The 25,379-nt window shown below is 40.0% G+C and overlaps 1 protein-coding gene across 1 annotated transcript in view; it reads right to left on the reverse strand.

Moving 5' to 3' along the window:
- RTEL1 (regulator of telomere elongation helicase 1) overlaps nt 1–25,379 on the reverse strand; it is a 44,763-nt gene that overhangs the window by 11,101 nt on the left and 8,283 nt on the right. The window contains exons 11-30 of the mRNA XM_059480663.1: nt 25,063–25,101; nt 24,372–24,450; nt 23,621–23,718; nt 23,030–23,085; nt 20,422–20,499; nt 19,504–19,585; nt 16,160–16,292; nt 15,727–15,840; nt 14,336–14,376; nt 13,515–13,600; nt 12,658–12,735; nt 11,888–11,965; nt 10,568–10,711; nt 9,700–9,815; nt 8,084–8,207; nt 6,750–6,903; nt 5,057–5,211; nt 3,005–3,100; nt 1,716–1,923; nt 388–525 (exon numbers count right to left, since the gene is read on the reverse strand). Coding sequence (XP_059336646.1) covers nt 388–525; nt 1,716–1,923; nt 3,005–3,100; nt 5,057–5,211; nt 6,750–6,903; nt 8,084–8,207; nt 9,700–9,815; nt 10,568–10,711; nt 11,888–11,965; nt 12,658–12,735; nt 13,515–13,600; nt 14,336–14,376; nt 15,727–15,840; nt 16,160–16,292; nt 19,504–19,585; nt 20,422–20,499; nt 23,030–23,085; nt 23,621–23,718; nt 24,372–24,450; nt 25,063–25,101 — 2,097 coding nt within the window. The remainder of the gene's footprint in view (nt 1–387; nt 526–1,715; nt 1,924–3,004; nt 3,101–5,056; nt 5,212–6,749; nt 6,904–8,083; nt 8,208–9,699; nt 9,816–10,567; nt 10,712–11,887; nt 11,966–12,657; nt 12,736–13,514; nt 13,601–14,335; nt 14,377–15,726; nt 15,841–16,159; nt 16,293–19,503; nt 19,586–20,421; nt 20,500–23,029; nt 23,086–23,620; nt 23,719–24,371; nt 24,451–25,062; nt 25,102–25,379) is intronic.

Below are 25,379 nucleotides of genomic sequence, written 5' to 3' on the forward strand. Positions count from 1 at the left end.
CATTTTTTCAGAATTTTACTGCTCCAGGATTTCATAGATTTGACAAGTTCTGTGAGGACACAATCACCCTCTATTCACAATTCTGCTGGCACTATGTGGGCAGCAAAGAAGTCACACAGCAGGTTGTTTAATTCCCCAGAGTAAATGATTTTAGCAGATCAGTAAAATCCCCTTTTGAAACAAAATTACAGCATTATCAACTACAGTAACCAATGCTCAGACATCTGCACAGCTCAAGGGAAGGCAAGAGGATCATGGAGAGCAGAGACTTCGCTCAGTATTGATTAAATTGAACTTCCTGGCATTTCCACATCTCACATCCTGCTCTATGGCTGGGTGAACAAGGATATTTCTCCTTCAAATGCTAGAACTGAACCAAGCTCTCACCCATTCTCTTGGCCAGGATCTCCCTCTCCTCCCGTGGGAGGCTGTGCTCAGGTTTGTAGCCACAGCCCAATCCAGTCAGATTGCAGCACGCTTCATCAAACTGCTTTTTATGCTGGGGTCGAACAAACTGGTAAAAATCTTGCATCAGAGAGAGGGAAAAGGGGGGAAAAAGAAAGGAAAAAAAAAATCAATCCACAACAGGCAATAAATGTTACCGAAAGCTACAAGAGCAGAACTTCAAGGTTAGATAAAAAGGTGCAACTAAATAAATTAAAATATAAATGCTTTCATCTAATATTTATACAATAAACACACTTACAAATTACACAAAGGTCGGCTATCATGCAAACATTGAGCAATATATTATCACTAAAATGAGGTAAAACCTCATTTTTTCAAGGTAGATATAAAGTAACTCACCTCTCAGTGAAACAGCCCTTGAGGTGCCTCAGAAACCATGAGATCCAAGTAACTGCTAGGCTGATACTTTAAATAACTGATGAACTGCTAACTTTACATCCCATGGTACTTACTCACCACAAAATGCTGGCCAGCCAGAACCCTAAACATTAAAACAACTTTAGGTTTCAGATGCCTGACAGTTTCCAAAACTAGATTTAGACCTTGATTTGATGATTAAATATTTTCTTATTTATGTAGATCATAGCAAACTGGGAAACCAAGTGACTGAGCTTCCCATTCTTTAACCTTAGAATTTCCCTGAAACTATAAATAAATGCATAACGATGCACTTATTATTTCAGTTCATGGAAAAGTCACAGAAAAATCTATGCTTTTGTTCACAAGCTGAGAGGGAAAGGAAAAATTACACAGAAAATAGAAGAAATCTTGGTGGGAATTCAGTTCCTACCAGTACAATTGTTAAAAGGCAATAAAAAAACCTGCTGATGCAGTAAGTATCCACATTTGCCCAGATCCTTTGTTTTATACTCACAATTATCTAACAGAAAATTTCTCTATATTCTATTTACTGCTTTAGCACCAAACTCTTATGAAGGCATCTCTCCAACTCACACAATCACAGTCTTGATCTCCAAACTACCAGGAATAAGTCACTGTACTTTTAGACAAGGCTTAAAATAACACAAATTTCCACGGAATATGATTTCTTCAAATCAAGATATGAGCTAACACATGATGATCAGATGGATGAAAATCTTCTGTTTTATCTGGGAATATAAAGTGATGAATCATCTTAATTGAGTTGTACTTCACATCTAAAACATTTCTGAAGTACTCAAGCCTGTTTAAAAGATAAAAGTCACGTCTACAAATACACCAGGGATGCACAAACACTCCGAAAGTACCTCGCAGCAAGACGTGCTTCTTTTCATCCTCTACAAAGAGGGAGCTCATCTGGGACAGCATGGCATGGAAGTCATCTGTCTTCTTGTACTGCTGCAGAGCCTTGGAGAAGAGCTCATAGTTCTGCTGGCTCAGGGTGTCCTTCACTGTGGCAATGTAAAACGTGGCCCGCGCCTTCTTGGGCTCCGCCAGCTCCGCTCTGCGCTCCTGCTGCAAGGCAGGGAACGCCCCTCATTAGTCAAAAGCAGCACATGAGGGGTTAATTTCAGGTGGAGCAATTTAGTTTACAATGCCAACAGCACACAGGATAACAAAAGGAATTATAGAACAGCTGTGGTTGGAAAAGTCCTCTGAAGTCATCCAGTCCAATGGCCCAGCGAGCAGCACCACTGCATTAAACCATGGCAGTCACCCCCATAATTCATCTTGCCCAGTGCCAAAACAGATAACTTCAAGAAAAATTCCTAGAGAAAGCAGCCAAGTATCACTGCACAATTCTATTCTTAGGAGAAGGGTTAACAAAATGACATCTATTCCAAAGCTGGAGGCTGAGCTGACTCATCATGACATCAGATAGCAACAAACTACAAACACAACCTTTTGCATGAACCTGTTCTATTCCTTCTATCTTCTCTTGGATATTATCGGCTTTGGGATCAATTTCATTTGCCAGGTGCTTGGCAGACTGTCAGACAGGGAATATCCAGTCAGGACAGCACCTTGGACAACTACTGGCACTCACATCACCCAGGGAATTCTCCTGAATTTATTGTGACTTAAGCAATTAGCTGCATAATGAGTTAACTGGGTTTGGAGACAGGTCAAAACATTAATGCACAGCTGCAGAGCTAACACACAACTATGATCCACCTCATGGGGGTAATATGTGATCCCTTACCCCAAACTGGTCAGTTCAACCATTTGAGGCTCTACCAGAGCAGCTGGACTTGCTCATCATTGTAGGTCCCTGCCAACTGAATTATTCCATTTTAATCAAAAAGAGTGAAACCATCCACACCACCCTGGTCAAATTGTTCACAACACAGTCAGTGTCAGAAAACAATTCTTTTCACCTACTACCCTATATGGACCTGTGCTTGATTTGGTCTGGGATGTCTGGATTTGGGAAAGAGCACAACAAATAGCTTTCAGATGTGCACAGATAAATATTTACATTTTGGAGAAAAAACACTTGTTCTAGCATCATGGATCTGTCTGCCTGGAAATTTCCAATTCAAATTAAAGCAATCTATAAATCAAAGGGATGGCACAGACACAGGGAAACACATACTGTATTGCTGACTAGCTTTATTTTCTTCCTTCCTCCTTTCTGCTCATCTGTTAATCTCTTCTCATACTGAAGGGAAAGCGTGGACAGACGATGTGCCTGTGAAGATGAAAAGAAAGTAAGTAAGGTACAAAAAAATACTTTTCATAGTTGTTGCCCATTTCATTTAGGTATTTCCAGCAGTAAAACCTGGTAACCCAGTTTGTGATACCATTCAAGGAAGTGGAACAAGTCAACCTAAATTATTTTAACAGAGCCTGGGCACGTACCTGTTTCTAGAGGGTAGAAATTTACTCGACAACTCACTGAGACCAAACTAGAAGAAATTAAAGATAAAGTTGGTCTTGAGGGTGCAAATTCCTGGCTAAGTAAAGCTGGACTCACAGCAGACTGTTACAGGACAGCCTGAGAGTGTACATAGACTGTGCATAACCAGTGTTCACATTTCCCTTCACTTTCCTGCCTGGAATTCTCTTTACATAAGGGATTGGAATATAAGCAGCAAGTCAAATATTTATGATACACACAGTAAATCAGAAAAATTATCAAAACCATCTTTTTAGTCCTGTGCTGTGTAAAGGCAGCACATTGAAAAGCATGATTCAGCAGAAATAAGGCTTCCTAGACATGAGCTGTAACTCACAAAGAAATCTGATTACGGGGAACTGTTATTACTTAAATGGATTGAGAAATTATTATTTGTATTGTGAATTTTTGAGATGGCAAACCAAATTCTTTCAGAATGAGAGCAGCTAAACTTTCATTATTTAGGGATCAAGAGTGCAGTGTAACTTTGATTAAAGGAAAAACGATAACACAGATACTATGCTGAATGGTGAAGACAGGAAATGACACCAAGCCCATCCTCAGTACAAATCCAATGCTCAGTGCTGGACTCAGAGTGAAAGCTGGCTGCCTGAGAGCCACTGCCTGTCTCAGAACTATACTCACCAGACTGCTGGGATCAGGTCATCAATTTGGAAGCAGCACAGGGTGACCCCAGAGCTCTCCACAAGCCTCAGACAAGCAGCAATGCCAAATACACAAATAGGCCAAATACACAAATAGGAAGTGGACCTGAGCAACCATCAAGCTATTTGGTTTATCAGCTTGCCTAACTCCAGGAAATGCTGAGCTCTGCCAAAAGCACTGCAGCTGTGCTAAGAATATTCTGTATCTGAGTTACCAAGGTCCCTGGAAATGTGCCAGGCTTTCCAAAGAATAGGTTTTGGTGTCAATGGCATGGCCACCCAATGGGTGACAGAGCCCACTTCCCGCTTGGCTGCACACAAGTTAAATATTTGCTGCCCTTTGTACATTCCCTCTGATCTGTACGTGTCTCCATTCATGTCCTTGGGCCTACTCAGATATCCCCCAGACACTCCTACATTTACACATTTTACCTCAGGCATTCTTTCCCTGAGGAAAGTACTTAAGAATGCTGCAATAGGCATTGCTAAATGGGTCTGCAAGCCAACAGTAAAATACTCCAGCCAAATAAAGACAGTCACCTCTCCAACTACTGCAAACAGGGATTTTGGGAAAGTAAGAACACATCTTAATCACTGATGTATCAAAAATACCAATCCAAGAGGAAAGAAAATTAACAGTACAGAAGCAGCTTTGTTGATCTTGTGATAGAGGATTTTTGATTCAGATAAAACATTCCACAAGTCAGCAACATTCTTTCTCTGGGGAAAATCCCTTTTTGAATTCAATATCTAGTCTCATACGAAGTGTTGACACAGAGTCTACCCAGGACAAATTGTGTATTTACAAATCCCTTCTCTGAGAGCTCCTTGCTCCTCAGAAAGTCTGGTTAACTTCCAGGAATCTCTGGTCAGCAGCCTTGGAGCACAGAACAAGCACATACCTGTCAATCATCTGCTTGAAAGTGGCAAGGAAACTCTTTGATTAATTATGAGAACTTGCAGTTACTGGTGCTGATTACAATGAGCTTTTCTCGATAGAGGATTGAGCTGGTTCTCTGGATGCCAAAACCATTTTGCTTTAGCGCCTGCAATTTTTACTTATAAGGAAGTATTTTGCCATTACCTTTTCCTCTCCTTGCAAATCAGTTTCCTCCTCTGCATCTTCACTGCTCTTCTCACTGCGCTCCAAGGCATCCAAGAGCCCAACACAATTTCTTCGGGGTGAGACAAACTCTTGCTCATATTCCACACACAGGCTGGGTGCTCCATCTCCATTTACTGCCATCACAGCACAACACAGGAGACAAATTCACACTCCACATGCTCTCCTGCATTTTCTTTAAGTTAGTGATAGCTCTCCATCTTACAAAGCAACCCACAAATATGTGTTGATTAATTAAATAATCTTCCACCTCTTGCAAAATTGCATTATATAATTTAGTAAGAAGACTGCTTTTATACACCACTTCCAAAATTGCTCAAGCATTTGTTACCACAATCTGGCAGACTGCTCTCAAACTTTTCCTCATGTCACTTAACCCAAAAATGGTGTAGGATCAATGGGAGAAAGTCTTACTGCAGCAGCTGTGTTCAATTATTTTAGATTTATGGATTTTCCCAAAACTGAGTTCCAGAGTTTTTAAGAGATTTTGGTACAAAACATGATTTATTACTTTTAAACAGAGCAAGTTTTTTAAAGCTGACAATTCTTATAGTATCAATACCCATAAGACAGTTACCAAAGTCCCAAATTACATATTCTCACTAATCAGAATCCAGGTTTCAAATATAAGAATTTTGTCAAATTAGTCTCAGCTTGCTTTTTCTGTAAGGCATTACCTACAAAATGTATTTCCACTACTTTGTGGAATTACTCCAGCAGTCAGTTACTGAGGAAAGCCACTATCTTGATAAGAATGGGAGTATATTATGATCAGTATGACTACAGGGGAGTTTGACGTTACAGCTGATGCAATACAATTGAAAATCTCTATTAAACAGGAAATGCAGCTTCCTCCCTTCACCTCTAGTCCCACATTCCAGCCCATCCTTTGAGATGGATCTGGCAGTCAAGTGTATGAAAGGTAAATAAACTGTTTCAGCACAGCTCAGCTGCTCATTCTGCAACTGCACAAAAGATGGACTCAAATCAATAAAGGAGCAAAAAGTGCACAGTTGGAAACTGAGAGGGGAAAAAGGTGGTGGCCAAAGTAATCCCTTTTAACAATAACCAGCAATCACACTGGCTGTTACCAGGCTTTTTAAAGCCTTACCTCTCTGTAACAACTGAGTTAAAGGCAATGTGAACTCACCCTCACTCATATAACTGATTAGGAACCACAGCTTTAAACAAACTTCACTGTTCTGTTCCAAACCAGCAAGCAGTCTAGAGTGCTGAAAGAATATCTGACATGAGATATGCTTTATTCTTTAGTTTTATTCTTTAGCATTCTACCCACAAAATTTTAAATATTGTTTTGTTCCCATGTTATTTTTGTTTTCTTATATGAGGACATATGGAAGCCAGTGCTAGGCAGAAAGAGACTTCCAGGTCTGATTTTCCAAACTATCTGTGATACTCCACCAAAAACTCCTCCTCATCTGTGGGACAATTTTGCCAGTCCCATCTGCCTCTTTTCTCTGCAATTGCAACTATTTCCCTCCATTTTCTAATGGTTAACTGTGTCCCTTCTGACCAGATTTCTACATCAGTCTGAGCTCTCCTTGCTTTCTCTCCCAGTTTCTAGCCTCTTGATCCTCCTTGACATGGTTCAGCTTAAAACAAAAAGGTGCATTTGTGAGGACCCAAACATTACCTTTCCTTTTCCTCTTCAAACTTGGAACATGGTCATCCAGATTTTTAGCTTTTTGCAGGGAGAGGACCTGCTCAGATGAAGTAGATGGTGCTGCATTGCTTTCACTTAGGGAACCAGCATGTCCAGGAGGGCACTGAGGCAGGGGTGGGGGCATCTGCAAGCAGTTTACAAAGTGTTACAATAGGCAAAGACCACTTTTCCACTCCATCTGCGACCAAAAATCTCAGCAACAATCCAAAGACATCTCCTTTTCCCCAGATAATCTTTGGTAGCAAGACTGTTACACACTCTGGGTTTATGGGCTTTTGAAAAAAAGGATCAAACACCTCCCAAGTGACACAGCTGAAGTGCAGTAAGTGCACTCTAAGTGACCAGGTACCAGAAAAAGGATCAGGACCTGCTAAAGAAAATCAGTTCCTAATGCTATGTCTGCAAAAACAGCCCCTTCTGACAAAGCACATCGGGCTGTGGTTTTGGTTTACCATGAAACTGTCACTCATAATCAGAAAAGATCATCAAGTTCTGCAGCATCATTCATATGTAACTAATCAGCCTGAACAACTATTTTAGCCTTGTAGTTGGCTAAAGCATCTTCCAGGAAGCTGTTCAAGTCTGCAAATGAAATTTTTAAGCGCTTATTTTAATCTTAACCTCTGTTTTGGAAACAAAGAATTTCCCATTCTGGCTTCCAGCCCGTTTCTTGCTATGACTTTCTCCAGTGAATTAGGAAGCCTTTTAACAATATCACTTATTAAATCAAGGAATTACTACAGACAACATCAGTTTCCTAATGCTAATAGAGAAGCTGTTTTAGTAAAGATGACCCAGTGTTGAACTGCAATAACAACTGATGGTTTTTATTACTCTTTATTACTAGTCAGCTTCAATTTAAATTTTGGGGTATGATTCTTCCACACACATAACCCCTCCCTGAGACAGAAAGCCTCTGGATGCCAATATCAGTTCCAGGATTTGCATACCAGACAATAAATACATGTTTGTTTAGGAGGAGCTGAAAGAGGAAGTTATTTTTGTGATGTCACCTAATGAGTTGCCCAGTATAAGAACAACATCCTGTCCCAGATCACTCATGGAGAAACATGAGGCATACCTCCTTCCAGTAAATCTTCCAGTGTTTAGAAATGACAAGTGACCCCGTGCTGGGCAGGCTTGTGAGGAGCAGAGAGCTAGACTCAGTGATACTTAAGCATCCCTTCCAATTTGAGATCACCTGTGATTCTCTCATATCTCCCACCTAGCTTAGCACTCCCAGTTTCCAACACTATTCAGGAAGGTGGTTGTCCATTTTGTGGGGTTTTTTAAAAAACACTTACAGTTTCTTGAGCAACACGGAAGAAGAGGGAGACACTTCTGACCGCGTGCCCGAAGTTGTCATAAACGTTCACGTAGGGTCGGACCCACGAGGGCAGTTTGCCCCTGACATCACAAGTTGTGAACCTGGACAGGATGGGAAAACCTGAGAATCATTTGCCAGGTTGGGCTAAATTAATTAAAAGAACCCTAGATCACTATCTGTCTTAGGTTGCAATGCAAGATAAGGCTGAGGGTTTGTATTCTATTGCCATCTGTTAGAACCAGGTGGGGCAGTTTTCTGTTAAAGGCAAGTGGAGCAGTTTTCTTTATCTCTTCCACCCATCCTCCCTCCAGGGAGATATCTTTTGTTAATGGGCCATTGAGTATCACTTCATGACTGATAAAATTCCATCATCCCATTGGGAGATGCTCCGCCCAGGGGGGGGAGCCAAGCATTCCTACCTGGATATAATCTGAGATTTGGAACACCAGCAGCCTTTTCCCACTGGATTCCCAGAGGAAGACCAGGCCCATCTGCACCACCACTGGACCTTCAGAGGAAAACTCTACCCTTCTACCATGGTGAGTGCTCCACCAGAACCATATCTGTCACTGCAGGAGGGCTGCAGCCACCATTTAATGGGACTGCTGCCACCACCCTGACCCACAGGGTGCCAGGTTGTACTCTGACTCTGTTAGTGTTGTTTTGTATTACTGCATTTTTATTTTCCTAATAAAGAACTGCTTTTTCTACTCCCATATCTTTGCCTGAGAGCCCCTTAATTTCAAAATTATAATACTTTGGAGAGAGGGGATTTACATTTTCCATTTCAAGGAAGGCTCCTGTCTTCCTTAGCAGACACATGTCTGTTCAAACCAAGACACTATCCAAAAGGACAAGAGAGGAGCACCAACACAAATAAAGACATAACAGTGCAGTAAATATAATGGGGTGATGCCTTCACTCAGGCGAAAGGGCTTTGCTGATTCCATGTACTATCAATTAAACTCCTGTTGCCTATAATATACATATTATACTAATTAGCATTACAAAAATGCATATTAATGCACTATAATGTTAATATAGGATATGTCTATAAACAGTATTGTTTCAGTAACAATCTGTCCCCATTTCCATTCTTGTTCTCTCAAAACACTGCAGTGTTGATGACTGCCATCTCAAATGAAAGATGGAGAAAATGCAAGATCATAAGTTATTGTCACATAATTTCCCATGGCATTACAAACATGAATTCCAAAAATTGGTTTATTTTCCATTAAAACCATTGATCTCCTTCTGCAGCTCCAAGACGACATGGACGGGGAGCAGAAGATAACAATCCAGCCAGTTTTATGAAGTAGTGCAATATTTATATAAATTAATTTTATTATTATGAACAGTAGCCTTTTCCAAACAGCAACATCAGCACATTTATATTCAAAATACCAGCACCTATGTTGGGATATAAGCTGTTGATGTTATTGATGCCCCAAACCTGGAAGTACTCAAGGCCAGGTAGGACAGGGCTTGGGGTGGTGGAAGGTGTCTCTGCCCTTGGCAGGGAGTTGGAATGAGATGAGCTTTAAGGTTCCTTTCAACCTCAAATATTCTGGGATTTGGTGAGCCAGGGCTTACCTGTGGTCACACAGGAAGATGGCCCCGTAGTCCTGGCGGTGCCTGATGACCCGGCCAATGGCCTGGTTGACAGCCCGGGACGCTTGCTGACTGTACCACTCACGCCCAGACAGATACTGCAAGAGGTAGGAGGAAGAATTAACATTGTTCACCATGTTAAATGTATTCTCTGTGCTGTACAGCCATTATTTTTTACCTAAGGAAATAAAAAGTGAAGCACAGATCTTGGATAATATCAACCAGATGTACTGACAAGTCTCAAAGAGCTGAGGAAAACCAAAGACAGATGGACTCAAAAGTCACACCTGATTTCCAGAGCACAGAAAATTCAAGTAGCAATGTCCAGCTGGAGAGGCTGTTTCCTGTATGGTGCACTCAGAGCCCTGGCAGTACAACAGACTCTTCATATTCTTTAAGACTGTAGATCAGACTAAAGTGTCACATCATTCATTCTTGTGCCTGAAGCAATAGAGCACCAAACCCAAACACCCTGACACACACCACCACACTTCCAAAACAATCATTCCCAAAACAGCCAGTGCAGGCCATTCTTCCTGCCCACCCACTCTCTGGATGAAAAACATCCCTCAGAATGAGAGATGGATAACAAACATACAAAGATTTTGTAAACTTTAATTACAACCTTTATTAGGGCCTATATTTAAGACTGTTCCAGAACATGGAACCTTCAACACTGTTTAAAAAAGGTGGCTGGATTTGTGACAAATTCCCAAGCTGTTTGAATTTCTGATATTCATGGTCCCACGAGACTGAGAGGATATGAACACCCAGAACCCACTGGGACAAGAGAGAGAACCAATGACAAGAACATGCCAACAGCCAAGAGTGAAAAGCTGCCCAGTCTTACCTGTCCACCTGCACCACTTTTCCTCATCTCATCCAGGAATTGCATCTTTAAAACGACTCTGGGCTCCATACGAGGGGGAAATGGAAGCCCAGTAATGATGACTCCTCGTCCATTTATGTCTGCAAAGTCTAAGCCTTCACTGGCCTACAGGGACAGAGTTTTCCATCCTCAATGGAGTTTGCAGTGACATTTCAGAGCAATTCAGCAGTTGTTGGCCCTTTTTCTCCATTCAATTAACTCCCTGGTCTAGTGTAGTTAATCAATAGTGTCAATGAATAATTTCAACTAGATTTTTTTTTTCTTTTATTACCAGGAGTTTAAACTTGGCTTTTTCCTCGGCCAAAGCACAGCTCAGCAAACCCTGTTCATAGCTGTCCTGTTCCTGGATAAGATCAGCTGTATTGAGAACATGTCAACACCCTTGTTTAAACCTTTCACACCCTGGGTTGTTGACAAGACATAACAACACAGCAAATCTTCTCTGACAGTAAAAATTAACAGAATCACTTCAAAGCAATAACATAAAGCCATCAGGTTCACCAGACCATAGTGCCATGCTCAGCAGCTGTGCTGTTGACATTCCATCAAGTATCTGTCACTCATGTGTCCTATACATGCTCACTGCTGGCAAATCACTTTGTGAAATGAATAAAGTTGAACAGATTGAAAAAAAAAATCAAGGAAAAAAAAGCTGTTTTGTTTTTCAGCTGAATCAATTATCCAAATCTCATCAACAATACTTGAGAGAGCCACATCTTTTCTTCACTTCAACAGCCTCTTTGGAGACTGGGACCAAAGCTGCAAAAGAAGTTGTAACTTCTCTGGTATACAGTAAACAGCAGCAAAAAGGCTCGAAGAGTAATTTCACCAGTATTTCCATTGATAAACATAAGTCAATTTACCACCACTGGAAGATGCAAAGGAAAGGCCATCAAATGCATCCACAGAACAGGAAGTTAATAAAGCAAGTCTTTTAAGGCTAAGCATTATGTTTGGTTTGCAGCAGTGTTGTTTTAACTTGTTTCATTACAGTTCTCCAGAACAGCTGCTCTTATGTAATGGGTGTGAACAGTGAGCAGCCAACATGAAATGCAAGTATGATGCTCATCCACTTCAGAGAAATCAAAATGTGTCCCTCCAATAAGAACAAGAGTGAATCACACAGAAATGTGACCTAATTTTGAAAAGCTTCAGAGCACTTGTTTTTTCCCCGCATATAATAGTCAAATAATAAGAAATGTATTTAAATCCAAAAAGGAGGTTTTTTCCTATCAATTATATAATATGACTTCAGATAAAACAAATTCTCAGTTACATTACCTTGCCACGACAGACTGCCAAAAAAGCAGCTCCATTGGACTTAGGACAGGCGACTTTATCATAGTAGGCATCAATAACCTAAAATATAAACAAGTTTAAGAGGAAGAATGGTATTATCCTGTACTAAGATCTTTGTACACTAAGATCTAAACTGTGATTAATTTGGCTTAGTATAACTGTCTTTACTTTTAAATAATTGCAAGTGTGAGAAGCCATTTTCTCAGTAAAATCCTCGCATCACTGTGATATCCAGAACACATCTGGGTAAGCACAAAAAAATTCAGGTACTTCTGATAAGATGGACCATCCTGTGTTTCTGCAGATTGTTAAGTAAAATAGACACAACAGGAAAGCAATTATAAATATTAATTATTCCAAGAAGCAAACAGAATGGCTATAAATAAATAGGATGACACTGTACAATTGTTAAACACCCAAAGCAGGATAAGCTGGGAGGAAAAGTCCTGCAGAACACTCACAAATGCTGTCTACTGAAGTGACAGCTTTCTACCAGCTCGATTACTCAGCACTTGTGTGTGTTGGCTGCTCTACGTCACCAGATTTAAATGAAGACTGAACCCTGCATGGCCAGACAAGAGAGGAAAGGAAGGATGCACAGGAAAACTACACTTCAAAGTAGCAGTCACAGTTTTACTTTCACTCTAGGCCAAAACCTGGGGTGTTTCATACCCAAACACACTTTAGAAAAGGTCATTAAACATATAAACAATTTCTGAAATTGATAGAAGTATGTAATGGAAATAATCGACCTCTGAAAAGCTTCCTTTGTTCCTGGGTTCCACAAACATCGGCTTCACTTCTTCTATTCTTTTGGCAAAATCATGCTCCTGTTGGAAAGAGAAGGAGCAGGTCAGAAATGCCAAGTGAGCTCACTCCACAAGAAGAGAAACACTTCTTCACCACAGCCTGCTCCTCTCCTGCCAAACACAGGGGAGATGGGAGCAGAAACGTGCAACCCCCTGAGAGCACTAGCAGTGGTTCCTTGCAGTTGGTGCACCTCAGGCATCAGGCAGATGGGAGGGTTGCAGCACACACCTCCCAGTCCCACTCCACAGCATGAAACCTCTGCCCCTGCCTTTCAAGCAGCATTTAAACCAGAACTGTTCTAGCAAATCTCACCAGGGACATTCAACTCATGAGCACAGAAGTACCAGAAGTTACAGTTGCAATGGTTGCAAATTAAAAATAAAGAAGAAATGCTCATATTGGACTTTTTTTCCTCATTTTTTCAGAGGTTTAATAAAGAAAGGTCTAGTGAACTAAATAAAATGTGATATCAGATGCAATAATATAGTAAGATTCTTTTGGGTTTGGTTTCTACAGCACTGCACTTCAGTATATTGTGATCAAAATAAAAGAAGCCTTACCTGAGATTTTACCTTCCAGATTTTATAATTTACTTACTAACATAAATTTTTTCATAGAATCCCAGAACATTTTGGGTTGAAAGGGACCTTAATAATAATAATTCAGTTCCAACTCCCTTCCATGAGCAACAACCACTTCCAATAGAAAGTTTTTAATTTAACATAGTTAAATGGAATAACTACAAGCTGCCTGATGCAAGTAACCAAACCACCTAACAAAGGCAGAGCAATGAACATACTCTCCAATATTCCAGGCTCTTATCCATGACAGGGTAGGATGGGAAGAACACCAAGAGCCCATGTGGCACAACTCGCACAAGGTTGCCTGCAGGGAGAGAAGACAAGTGTGCAGCTGAGGGCATTTTCATCCTGGGATGGAGAACATGGACTGCAGAGGAAAAACAACAGTGTGGCCTCCTTCCCAAATATTTTCTACTTTCTTGACATGAATGATTGTGTATTAGAAGTTGTTCAATTTCTTTAAATAATTTGATAATCTTGTCAAGGTGTAAGTTTGAAGCCAAACTAGCTTTCATTTCTCCTCCACATCCTTCAAGCATTTCTAGATTTAACAGATTCTTTTCAATCATGCTAGCCAAGCTACACAGATGATCTTCTTTTATTCTGTCCTTATGTGTTATGATTTTGTAATTCTATTATAAAAGATTACCAAAACAATAAATGCTGTCTTCAGGCAGGCTTGACATACTCTAAAGTATTACAAAAAATTGCACTAATTTCCTGTGATTCTCAATTGCTTTGCTGCATCATCTCTGGGTATTTGAGCCACTTTCTGACTGTGTTTAGGAACCACATTTTTGATCCAAACACAAACTCCTGACAGAAGTCCAGACTTGGAAATATGAAACCAGAGACTCAATTTAAAGTGCTATTGCAGCAGCCAGTTGCCTTGAGCAAGCAAAAACACAGAAAACCTGACAGCAGCAAACTATGCACTGCAATCCTTTACCTTTCTCTTACTGCATCTTTAGCATTGCCCTTTCTAAATTTCCAAATATCCTGGGCATGAACCCATTTCTGAAATCCACACTTCACTTACCAATTGTTTTCCCCAGAGAAGATAAATAATCCTCTGAAAACCTACAAAAAAGAAAAATCAAATAACACCATTGCATTTCATTTTCTATGTTTTTCATCCACACTGGCTTCCTTTGACATTCATCTAAAATAACATTTCCAGACTCCCAGTTGCTCTCCCTTCTGTGGCAAGCACCAACACCAAGGGCAAGAATTAACAATACCTTGACTACATTTTATTAATACTATGAAATATTCTTATTGATAGCTCTGAAGATGACCTAAGCTTCAATATTTCAAAATGTTCAGGTAGAAATGGCAGCCATGTGAGTAGCAACACATGTGAGAGTTTTGCCAGGAAGTCTGCCAAGCCTAACATTACAATTAGGTGTGGTGTTGCTGCAATTAGTTTGGTTACTATGGTTATTACTCAATAAATCACTTTGTCTTTGGCTGAAGAAGTCCTGCTCTGCAGTGAGTAGGACTATTTATGTTCTTCCACACCTGACTGAAAACTCCCCTATTCTCTCATGCCTTTATGCTCCTTTTTTTAGTGCCTTGTAGTTTTGTGTACTGTTTTCCCAGAAAATTTATATATGCAGGGAAAAAACCTAACAAATATATTTTTATAGGACATACAAAAACCATTATCAGCACAGACATGTTGTCAAAACGGAGTGAACACAGTGAATCCCTTTCCTTCAAAAAATCCCCATGTTCTAAAAGCCCTAGAGGGGTGGAATCCCCAACCCTCTTTCTTTAAAATACAGTATCTTCAACAGAAATACACTGAAATAGCACACTAAAGCTTCTGAAAATAAGAAATGCAGTCTGAGGGTTGTCCAGATTATGACTTCTCTGTAAAAATCCATTACAATTGCTGAATCCCTTTCCAGTTCCGTGGAACATTTGGCCTTTGCTGGCAGCAGAAGCACTGCCAACTCTGAACAACAGATAGAAAGAGACAAAGTGATGGAAGACCAGACAAGCAAGAAAAATGATGATGAAAAGCTTGACAAATATTTGGACATGTTTTCCTTAAGAAGGCAACCCAGAGGTAAAAGAGAGGCTGGGCATGGTGACAAGCTTTAAATATAAAAATAGTTATTGCAAAGGCCAGTCATGTTTCAAGTCAATTAAGCCTTCAGCAAAAAAAAATTGGATAGGATTCAGTGAAGCTCCTGGGGGATGGCTGTGGGTGCAATCCCAGCTGAGGCTGGCCAGGGCTATCAAGGAATATCAGTGCCTGATCCCTTCCAGACCTTCAATAGGAGTAGTTAAAGGGTGTTGTTATTCAGCATTTATCCAAGAAAACCACTAGAGATCCCTTACTTAGCTGGCATACTCCTGTTAACAGAACCCAACGCTGGAACCCAAAGCTTCCAAGCAGGACTCCACATGGAAGTTCATTACCTTCTTTCATAGGTGGAAGTAAGCACAGCTCCATCAGGTCCCTTTGGAATGATCCCCACCCAGAGCTGGTGTTTATCAATTACATGAGGATTCTCCAGGCAAACAGGAAAAGGGCTGGAGAAAAAAAAAGAGGAAGATCGCAGTCATACCCATTATATGATTCCCTACCATTTCCAGAATCATAAGAGTGATTTGGTTGGAAGAAACCTTAAAGCTCATCTCATTCCACCCCCTGCCATGGGCAGGGACACCTTCCACTATCCTAGGCTGCTCCAAGCTCCATCCAGCCTGGCCTTGGACACTTCCAGGGATGAAGCAGCCACAGCTTCTCTGGGCAAACAAAGGACTTTAAAATCCTGAGATAAAACCTAAATCCATGAGAGCAGATTGTGCATCTTTCAGGAATGGCAGTGTCCCAAACCCAGGTACTCACATCTGCATTTCCATGGTAAATGATGAGAGGGGGGAGAGTGTCCCACTGGTGAGGATGATTGTCCTGACTCCCTGTCGAACGAGCTCGTGCATGCTGTATCCAGGGCTGAAACACCAATAGCTTAAAGTCTTCCCTGCATTAAATAAAGAGAAAACACTAAGAAATCAAAGTGGAAAAACTAGACTATGACCAGCATATGGCACATGGCACCTGAACTTCTGAGAGCAAACCAGACAGCATCCAAAGTCAGAATTCCAGATGTATGGTATGTCCTGCTTTGGTTCTTCCCAGATTTAATGACTTTTAATGAAAATATCACTGCTTCCTCATAATCTAACAAGACAGTATGTCCAACCTTGCACTGGCTTGAGAAAAGAACCCCTTCTCTATGAGGAATTTCCTATGTAACTATATAGGCTATAAATCTTTCACCTAAACTTCCCACTTTCCCCAGAGTCAACTCACAAACATTTTGTGGAAATATATATATATATATATATATATATATATACACACACACACATATATATGTATTTTAGTGTGTGACTCTGAAAATATGTAAGTTATCAACAGAAAGAATATTAAGAAAAATAAATAAATCACATCAGTAATTTCCTTCATTGCTCAGCTCAAGCTTGCTGAAAACTGCATCAGCTTGTCAGAGACACAGGCACAAGGGAATGAAAAGAAAATCCACATCAAGAACAAGAGCAGTCAAATGAAACATCACTTTTAGTTTCTGTTTCTGCTTTTCATGATTAGTTTCAGTAAAAAAAAAACAAAAAACCTCTCACTGAAGTATCACGTGAATTTCTTTGAATTTTACACAAGTCAATCAAAGCCTTCATTTCCAAAAGAAAAAGCTGGTGCTTTCAGGAAATCCCCATTAAGACGTGCCCAGTGAGTCACTTACTGCTTAGAATTACAAGTGAACATTTAGCTGAAAGTTTTATCCTTCCATCTCATTTGGACAGACCTATCCAGACAATGCCCAAATTCTAGAAGACTCACATTCCAAAATTCAGGAGATTCCCTCTCTTTCTAACTCACACCAACAATTGGTGCAAATTAGTTTGGACAAGCCAGTGAGTATCTACAGATAAGAGCAAAGTCACTCAGCCAGGAACCCAAGAAATCCCAGCACAAAACCAAAGTGGGCTGATATGGGATGGCCTGGAAAAGGACAGCAGCCCCTCATGTCTGCTCCTCCAGTGCTCAGTTGGAAACACATTTCTGTAACTCAGCCAGGCACCAGTTCCCAGTTCCTGGACAAGTTGGGGCTGCTGTACATTTTTAGCCTGATGTGCTGCAATTATGTCTTTAAGCTTAACAACAATAAATCCATTTTCAAGGTTCCATTCAGCAGCAGGAAGTGTTGGGCATTAAACAAAGCTGGTCTCTTCTTCCATTCCTGGTACAAGGACAGCTAATGCAAGGAGAAATGGCTTGCTAATAGTCTACAGCATGATGATTTAGAGCAAATGTTAAACTGCAACAGTCCAATATTGTTGACATAAACAGCATCTGTTCCCAGATGACTCAGGCAGCAATCTCATCAGCTACCCCAAGCTATGCCCCTTGTCCTCACCAACTACTTTGTAGAGAATGATGTTTGAGTGGACAATTTCCACAAAATCCCTGGAAAACAGCTGTTCTTAAATGCTTGAATTATTTCTAGACCATTTGCTCCATCACTACAGGAAACCAGAGACTCCATCTATCATGTCTGACCTCTGCTAGGCTTACATAAAGGACAAATGTCAGCATACTCAGGTGTGTTACACAGGAACTTGCAAATACTGTTTTTATTTGAAAAACAAATATATCAGAATCCATCTACTGAATCATAGAATTCTCTCACTGCTTTCTATTTCTGTGTATAAAATCTCCAAATTATGCAATTAACCTAACAATGTTTGTATTAGCCTCTTCCTGCACCCATCTTTAACCAAATCCACTCAGAATTATTCCTGTATCTTAAAACTCTAATTGAGGAATATCTCAGGAAAACAGCATTAAGAGATTACTAAACAGCACTAATTTAATGGAAACATTTAAGGGGCTATTATGTGCAAACCCAGTAAATTTTTGAAAATTCATTCTTTGAAAAATGTTACTTTTGCCCTTAAAAGAAGGACTACCATGAAAGAGATAAATACACACTCATGAGCACTTAACTGAGTAATGAAGTAGAAACTAAGTAATTAAGTAGATAGTTATGAGACAAAGTATTTACAAAAGTCTCTGAAGAGTGTTCTGTTAAGAAGGCTTAGGTAAAGGGATCTGCATCTGTAATTGAAAATGTCAACTTAAAGTGAAAATTTCAACTTAATTATTAAAAAAAATTAAATTAAAATATCAGAAAGAATGAATGCTGCAGTCCAACAAAGCCAAGTTTGATGCTGCTTTATAGGAGCATTAGGATAAGCCTTTGATTCAGAGGCCAAGTTTCTTTTCTTCTAAATATATGGTTCTGAAGTTACCTCAGTTATATTGAGGTAATTCCAGATACTGGGAAGTGCAGAGCATAAGGAACAAAACAGGTGGGAGGAGACTGACAAGGGAGGAGATTGGAAAGTATAGCTGAAGCTGAAACTCTCAAGAACTGACAACACACCCTGAAAGTTGCTCAAAACAGGAAGTTCCACAAAGCAGGTGATCCCAGAAAAGGTAAATATGCCCCAGGGCAAGGCATTTTCTGCCTAAGAATTCACATGATCTGGACAAGATCTCTGGTACATCTCATGAAACTTCTCTACAGAGCTCCAAAAATGAGCAAACAAACTGTAACACCTCCACAATGTAAATAATTTCAACAGAGAATGGAATAGAATTTCTTATACCACCTCCGACAAACATTTTTGCCATCAAAACTGTAACTGAACCCCCTTTTTGCCAAAGGCAGTTACAGCCTTATTCAACACCAGTTTTGTGTTTAAGTCAACACAGTTGTACAGAGAAATCCAGCTGGTATGAGAACAGAACCTGTAATCAACCTCAGTAGCAACCTGAGGGTTGGAGGAGAGTTCCCCATTCTTGGCTGCTCTGAAGATTTTCTCTACACCAATACAACAATTCCATGATGGAGATGATCTTTCACCACAATCATCACCCTAAAAGAACTCCAGCAGTGCACAAACCACCAATGGTACAAGAAATTCTTATATTGAAATAGCACATGCCACCTCCCCTTCAGAAACAACTATAAAAGTGAAAAGCTTGTCCCCAGCTCATTGAATCCACCATGGAGCTGCACTTGTTCTCTTCTATTTGAATCAGAAAGGAGCAGTTGATGAGTTTTCAAGGCAGCTTTTGCATGAACCTCCCCAAGAACAGTCCTGTACCTTGTCTTTTTGAAGATGATGAGTTCCAGAGATCTGTCCTTTGTTTCTTTTTCTGATTACCATTATCCACGTGAATATGTACCTGAAGGAAAGTAGCAAACATTTCTAGCAATGGCTGCAGAAATGAACTTGAAATTCATCCCTCAAAAAAAAATAAATGGCCTACATTAAGAGTAATTAATGCAATTATTGCCACTTTTACAGTTTTACTAAGGTTATATAAATTTCCTGTCTCTTTTCTATTTTGCTTCCAGTATTTCGTAACCATGAGCAAAAAAGTGCATCACCATCCAACCAGTCATTTTTGAACCAGATGATGGGAGCAGCTTTTCATAGGCTGACCCGAGCAGAGGCCAAAAACCCAATTATTTGGGTATTTCCACCAGCATAAACGACACAGATCAAATGTAGAACACTATCATGGTGGAAAGATTTGCTTCATTTGGCAACAAAAATAGTATAAAGTCTAAATGTGACATCTAGAAAAAGATCTGTTCCTAAAATTCATCATAACAACACATCCCATAAATTCCAAACTTTAAACTTTAAAAATTAAAACAACTTCAGGGAGGAGGTTCAGTGGTTTTGCTGCAGTTGCTTAGCACTGGGCTAAACTAAATATACAATATTGGAAGAATACCTTGATTCTTGTTTAATATCCTATTTCAAAATTTTCTGACATTTCCATTTGCTGCACTTTCAAAATTTAATTAATAAATTCATTTCAAAATTGTGGTTTTCTTCAGAATCTAAATTAAATACCGTTCCTTTGGTGGGTTTTTTTGGTTGTGGTCTCTTTTTTCCTCCCTGTAATCAACATCATGTGCTGTACTACCCACATCCTTCCAAGTCTGAGATACACCAAGCACAGACATTAAATGCTGTGAGGAAAAACACAGCACACAAAAGCTCCCATACCTTGTAATATTTAGATATTGCCTGACGTGGCAGGAACCCTGTTGTGACTCCTTCTGGGGGATCCATGCTGAACACTGTCTGCAAAATGGAGGGAAACAGAACCACAGAATTATTTAGGTTGGGAATGACCTCTGAGATGGTTGAGTCCAAGCTGTGATTGATCACCCAGCCCAGAGCACTGAGTGCCACATCCAGGTGTTCAACAAACACCTCCAGGAATGGGAACTCCATCACCCCCCTGGGCAGCCCCTTCCAATGCCTGACAACCCTTTCCATGTAGAAATTCTTCCTGATGTCCAGCCTGAACCTCCCCTGACACTGCATGAGGTCAATTCTTCTTATCCTGTCCGTGTTCCCTGGGAGCAGAGCCTGACCCCCACATGGCTGCTCCCTCCTGTCAGGGACTTGTGAGGGTGAGAAGGTCCCTCCTGAGCTTCCTTTTCTCCAGGCTGAGCCCCCTCAGCTCCCTCAGCCTCTCCTGGAGCTCCAATCCCTTCCCCAGCTCTGTTCCCTTCCCTGGATGCTCAATGTCCTTCTTGTCATGAGAGGCTCAGAAATGGACACAGGACTCAAGGTGAAGCCTCATCATTGCTCAGAGGGACAATGACCTCCCTGGTCCTGCTGGCCACTTTAGTTTTGATACATACATACACACACATCCTTTTGGTAAAATCCCCACACCGAGAAGTGTCTCCACAAACATCACTGCAATAACCTTAAATTTCTTTCCTACTCTTGTTATCAAATAAGATAACTTTTGAATAAATGTGGTTCTTCCAGGCAATTCCTGCTCCCCACATAGTGCTCTCAACTGTTCCAAAAACTTCAAGTCAATATCTAAACATACTCAAACTACATAAATGACAATGTTATTATTCACACTGTTCATGACTCTGACTGTGGATAAAAAAACACTCTAAGGAGATCAGTCAGAAGCAAGCATAGAAGAGCTTTTTGAGTTCCTTCAGTTTAAAATTTCATCTGTGGTCCCTCTGCTAATAACACTCTGCTTATATAAATAATTAAGTTGTAATCATATCTAATTGTCCATACATTAAATTAAAAGCTTCTATCTGAGTTATGTTTTTCCCCCCTTTCCAGCATGTGATGTCTCACGAGTACAGATGATGCTCTTTCAAACATAAAGAATCCCAGTGCAACTCCAGTGAAAACAGCTGTGGTTCTCAAATATTTACAACTCTGTTAATTTTTCTAAACAAAATTTCTCCAGACACTGATAGGAATTACCCAAGCTCATAAGAGTATCAGCTAGTTACAAGATGTTCCCTAGCAATGAAAAAAAAAAAGACACAATTCCTGGAAATATTTACTCCTGAAAAATAGCCAAAGATACAGCGCACAAAAGGCATTTTGGTAAGTGTTCCTTGACAAGCAAGAAAAACAATTACTATTAATTAATACAAGCTGGTGTTAAATTAAGACTCAAGGCTCTGCAAGAAGCAAACTCTGTCCATGTCCCTCCTATCTCAAGATGGCAAACTGTCCCTGGCAGATCCTTTGCAGGCACTGTCCACGTGCATGTGCTCAGCAGCAGAAAAGGGATCTGAGCTTTCTCCTCCAAAGTCAAATCTCCTTTTTTATCTATCCACAACCCAAAAGAGCACACACAGACAATTATTCCCAGTCCTATGGGATCAGGGGACCTGGTTTCTACTTCTGAATTTTCTCATCTCTCAGCTTTGAAACCCTGAGAAACCAATTTAAATTAGGCTCAACTGTCCTTCCCTCAGAACAGCAACCTCTCCAGTACAAACCATTTGGTACCATAAATCACTACTACTGTAGTGTAGTAGTGTAGTGTAGTGTAAATCACTGCTAGAAAAATGAAATCCTGTGTATACCACTGTGAATGCAGCCCCACAAACACCCATGCATTCAGAGTTCAGTGCTGCAAACCTGCCAGGACCACTCAAAACACACCCAGGTGACTTGTCTTTATCATACAGGGTCTGCAAGGTTTGAATAAAGTTTTCATTTTCAGTTTTAAACAGGGTGTTAATCTCTGGTGCCTTTGTGCACACATATATCAGACAGACCACTGTCTAATGTAGAGGCTCACTGCATCTCTGAATTTTATGGGGCTTGGGATTTTCATAAACAAAGTTTTGGAAGTGTACAACAGGGAGATGACAGCATTATGTGGATACCCACAAGTGTCACTTGGAACTGAAAAGACTTTTGTTTTAGACATCTCATAAGTTAATAATTAAATGGGAAAAAAATACTGTTAAATTATCTTTTGTTTGCTTTTTTCCTTAGCCTCTCTTGTTATTTCATGAGATGATCTTATATTCCCCAACATTGCTGCAAGCAAGTTCAATGACCCAGCTCCACCTGGTGGATGCTAAGCCCAGCCAAAATTTAAATGCAGCATCTCCAAAAAGAGAGACCAGAACTACAAAAGAACAACCTGGGTAAAAATCAGATCAGTCCATCCCATCAGGCAGCAGCTTTCTCCTCAAAGAATACAAACTTTCACCATAGCCCGTGTACATCCCAACAAGAATAAAATTGATCCAATATCTTTACATATCTTTTAAACCAACTCTTCTACCCTTTATGTATAGAAGCAGCATTAAATATTTACCTGGATAATATCTGAGACCTTATGCAATCCAGATGTATTGACAAATATCCCAGTACCTGGAGAAAGCAACACAAGACCACACATGTAGAAGTTGAAAAATTTTCTTTACAGAAGAGTAATTTAAGAACAGGATGCTGACAGACATTAGAACAAAAGCTTGTTAAATCAACAGGGGGAAAAACATTTTATATGATTCTCCACCTTCCTGTTTTCTAACTCCAGGACCAAGGAAGAACTCAAGACACTAAAAGTACCATCAGCAAAATGTCAGCAAGCTTCACACCACAATCCATGTGGTTTTGGAGAAAAATAGTGTCTGTGCAAAAGTCCTCTATGTGCATGGATGGACCCATACACTCCTGTTTTGACACAAGGTGGTTCTCAGCATCAGTTCAGCTACATGAACAGATAGAAAATATGTTCCTCAGCAGAGGACCCTGCACATCTTAATAAAAGACACAAGTCTTTAAGGTCAGATTTTAGCTTACAGAGGCTTTATCATTTGATGTCTCCCCCAACAACACAAATTTCCAGTTTCTTACACTAAAGAGGAAAGCCTGAGTAAAAAAGTTTAAAAGTTCATGCACTTACGGCCTGAAAGAAACTGTAAAATCTGCTCCAGTGACTCCAAGAGGGAGGATTTGGTCTGCAGGGTTATTTGGGCTTCTGCAAACAGATCAAAGATGTAGCTGCAATTTATAAAGAAAAAGCAGAATTGGGAAATACTGTAAAGAACCAAATAGGCACAAATAATGTTGCTCTTTCAGAAGAACAGTTTCACCATCATGTAGCAAAATATGTTTCTGTCTCCATGAGAATGAAAAATTTCCAAGAATAAAATTAAGTACTTGCTTATAAAGACAGTGCACAATACTGCCATGGCAGAAGGTACACAGACCATGTCATTCCCTTTTTCCATCATTCCTCCCCAACATACAATCCATTGCTAATTTAGAAGCAGATTGGCATGCAATTTCCTCTTTTTTTTTTTATCATGTATAACAGGCACCAGTTTAGAAATGGACTTCCAGAGCTCAGAGGTACCTCAGACACCACTGCAGCACTGGTACCCCTGCTTAAATCATGACACAAAATTGAAAGAAGCACAGCTTCTTCCAGGCTCAGGAAACCCAAGCAGAGGATTTTCCACTCTTGAAACACTAAAAAAGGGAGTTCCTCCAAAAATAATGATTGCTATATAGATAGGGGATTTCAGGAAAATTAAAACCTTGAATAAATACTATTCCCAGAAAATAGAATAGAGCTATAGCCCTAACATCTGCCCCAGCTCCAATTTGCTGTTCTTTTTAACATTTAAACACATTAATGAGAAGAAATTTACCTTCCCTCTTTGGTGACTCCATTACCATTTGCTGGCAGCTCCACTGCATCAATAGCACTTTCGAGCTGAAGAAGAATTTCTTTAGGAAAATTAAGAGGAAAAAGTTAGGGTGCACAGAAAGTCATGTCTGGGACACATCTAAGTCACTTTTTCAAATGTACTTTATGACAAAGGCTGTTACAAAAGACAGAAGCCCAGCTGTTGATCAAAACCAATTTCCTGGATATCACCTTTAAATATTCATATTCAACTCTAAGAACTTCCATGACCTCAATTTCTAATGAAGCTGAAGAGTCAGCAGCTAAATGTTAAACTCTTTACAGACAGGGAAAGTTGTTCTTGAAAATCCTTTGTATACATGAGATATCTCAAGCTCTTGATGTTAACTTCAGGTTCTGACAGCAGAATTATGCAACTGATGCAATTCCAGCACACTGACAAGGTTAGAAAACATGGGAACTTCTAACAACGAAGGAAAAGACACATTCATCTGCCAAATCTCTCTTCTTGGGAAAAAACTAACTAAACATTCTAAAAAGTTCTTGGGAAAAGCCGATCCAGATAACTTATAACTGAGACATTCATTGACACTTAAGTTACGTATATGGCAATGCTGTGTGAGCTTGATTTGTAATTGCTGACCTTTTCAAACTGCTTCAACAATTTTCAACATCACAAAATATACACTTACTCTTGATCTTTGCTATATCTTCCAGTTCCATGTTCAATCCTGTTGAAAAAAGTTAAGACTTTAAAGAGGTTGTTTCACCCCTTTTTCATTCCCAGTTTCTTTATGCCTTTCCAGAAATTATGGCTATGAAGGTTAGAATTGTGTACATGGAAAGATATTTTTTGTGGTCCACTCACTGTTCTCTTTCATAGCCCCTCATGTCCCATTAGTTTGATCAAATCTTCCAGTGTCTGGCAACAATTACTAATTAACAACAATTTACTTAATAACAGGAATGTAAATTTCCCAGAAACTTCCCCTAAAAGTTATTTTCAAGT

Source organism: Ammospiza nelsoni, chromosome 12 (assembly GCF_027579445.1).
Source record: "Ammospiza nelsoni isolate bAmmNel1 chromosome 12, bAmmNel1.pri, whole genome shotgun sequence".
Lineage (NCBI taxonomy): Eukaryota > Metazoa > Chordata > Aves > Passeriformes > Passerellidae > Ammospiza > Ammospiza nelsoni.